The sequence below is a fragment of the Gavialis gangeticus genome, unplaced genomic scaffold (genome assembly GCF_001723915.1).
Source record: "Gavialis gangeticus isolate Ggan-Ray unplaced genomic scaffold, GavGan_comp1, whole genome shotgun sequence".
Taxonomy (NCBI): Eukaryota; Metazoa; Chordata; order Crocodylia; family Gavialidae; genus Gavialis; species Gavialis gangeticus.
In genome coordinates, this window is record NW_017729027.1 from 14021771 (window position 1) to 14023344 (window position 1574).

Sequence of the window (1574 nt, forward strand, 5' to 3'; positions counted from 1 at the left end):
TTTATTTGTATTTAGAAAACTGTTGAAATAGGTGGTCTAAAAAAATCATACATAAAAAATTACCATCACTTAGAAAACAGATAATAGGTAGAAAAAAACCCAAATAAACAGTAAATTATTTGGTCTCAGCTCTGTCTCTGTACTACTTGCTCCAAACATTTAGAAGAAGAAAATCCTGATTTTCTTTTGTCATTGTTTAAACAGAATACTGGAAAAAACAGAATAAAGGCTAGCTTCAAACAAGCACTGTTCTTAAAGCAACTTATCTGTGCAGAGCATGTTATTGCCAGTGGATAGCCTCTTCTTGTATAACACAGGCATAATGTGCAACTCTAAGTAGGACAGAGCACTGAAAATGCCCACCTGGCAGCTCTCCCCAGTTTAATTAAAGTTTACAAAATGGTCTTGAAAATGATGAAGCAAACATAGCGCATAAACATAATAAAGGGCCTATTAATTGTTATGTAATGGGACCATTTATGTAATTGTACAAGAAGTGCTCGAAAAGTGTATTCACTCATTGCAGAATCTTGGCCTGGTTAAGCCTGGTTGAGAAAGAGCTTTTAATGCTATTTCTCTTCCCCTTTCTATTCATCCTTCCTACAACTTGCCCCCTCCCCCATTCCTAATTTGGAGTCAGCTTGTTCCAGCCCTGGTGGCTACGGTAATTTACTGCCGAAACGTGGCATTTTACCACTGTAACAGAATAGCTCTATCATAAGAGCTCTCACAGAAATATTGCTAAAGCAATGGTTTTGGTGTGAGGAAGGATAACGCTTTCTAAGTTAAATTATGTTCAGTGTCTCTAGATGGTCCATTCAGAAAAGCAATTTGTTGTTGTCTTCTTCAAAGAAAGTTCATCATTTGTTACAGCCAAATGTTTCAGAAATAATGTAATATAATCACCATCATTCCACAATGCCTCTCATGATGTGCAATTAGCATGGTAATGTCCAACCAACCAAACTTAAAGGTAACAAGCACTAGAAAAAGGATCCATGGTTTATCATGAAATAACTGAAGTCTTCTGGGGCTGACAGATGCTGCTCCAGAAGGTTAATAAGATGAAGACAGCTCTTCCAGCCTGACTGTAAGAGGGATTATGTCTGAGCAGCAGATAAACAGATTATTCCAGAAACAGACACTGCTTTTTTTTTTTCAAAAACTTCGTCACACTTGTCACAATTAGGAGTTTATCATTCCAGTCCCCCTTTCAACCTCTTGGGCTACAAGTGTGTGTTTGAGGGGTTTGTTCAGTACTTGCATTCTGGCACCTGTTACCCTCCTTCACTGTGATTTGAAACAATTCAGATCCATGGGACACTTTTGAAAAGTGGGAATAGGAAGAGCTTTTGGAATTTTAGCTTCTTTATAAGAAATCTGTTAACCTACCTCAACTATCCCTACTCCCTGCGTTACTATTACTAGAAATTGTGAATGATCAATAGACAGCATGCGTTTGAAAACTGGATTAATATTTTTGGTCATTTGCCTTGCTCTCCAAGTTCAAGGAAGCAAAGGTAAGTTCATATGTAAAAGGATTGTATTTATTTACTTTTTTTTTTTTTTTTTTT

The 1574-nt window shown here is 36.8% G+C and overlaps 1 protein-coding gene across 1 annotated transcript in view; it reads left to right on the forward strand.

Annotated features, from left to right (window-relative positions):
* The first annotated feature begins 1225 nt into the window (after window positions 1-1225).
* The window catches only part of IMPG1 (interphotoreceptor matrix proteoglycan 1), a 159623-nt gene continuing 159274 nt past the window's right edge, over window positions 1226-1574 (forward strand). The window contains exon 1 of the mRNA XM_019520454.1: window positions 1226-1520. Coding sequence (XP_019375999.1) covers window positions 1454-1520 — 67 coding nt within the window. The 5' untranslated portion in view covers window positions 1226-1453. The remainder of the gene's footprint in view (window positions 1521-1574) is intronic.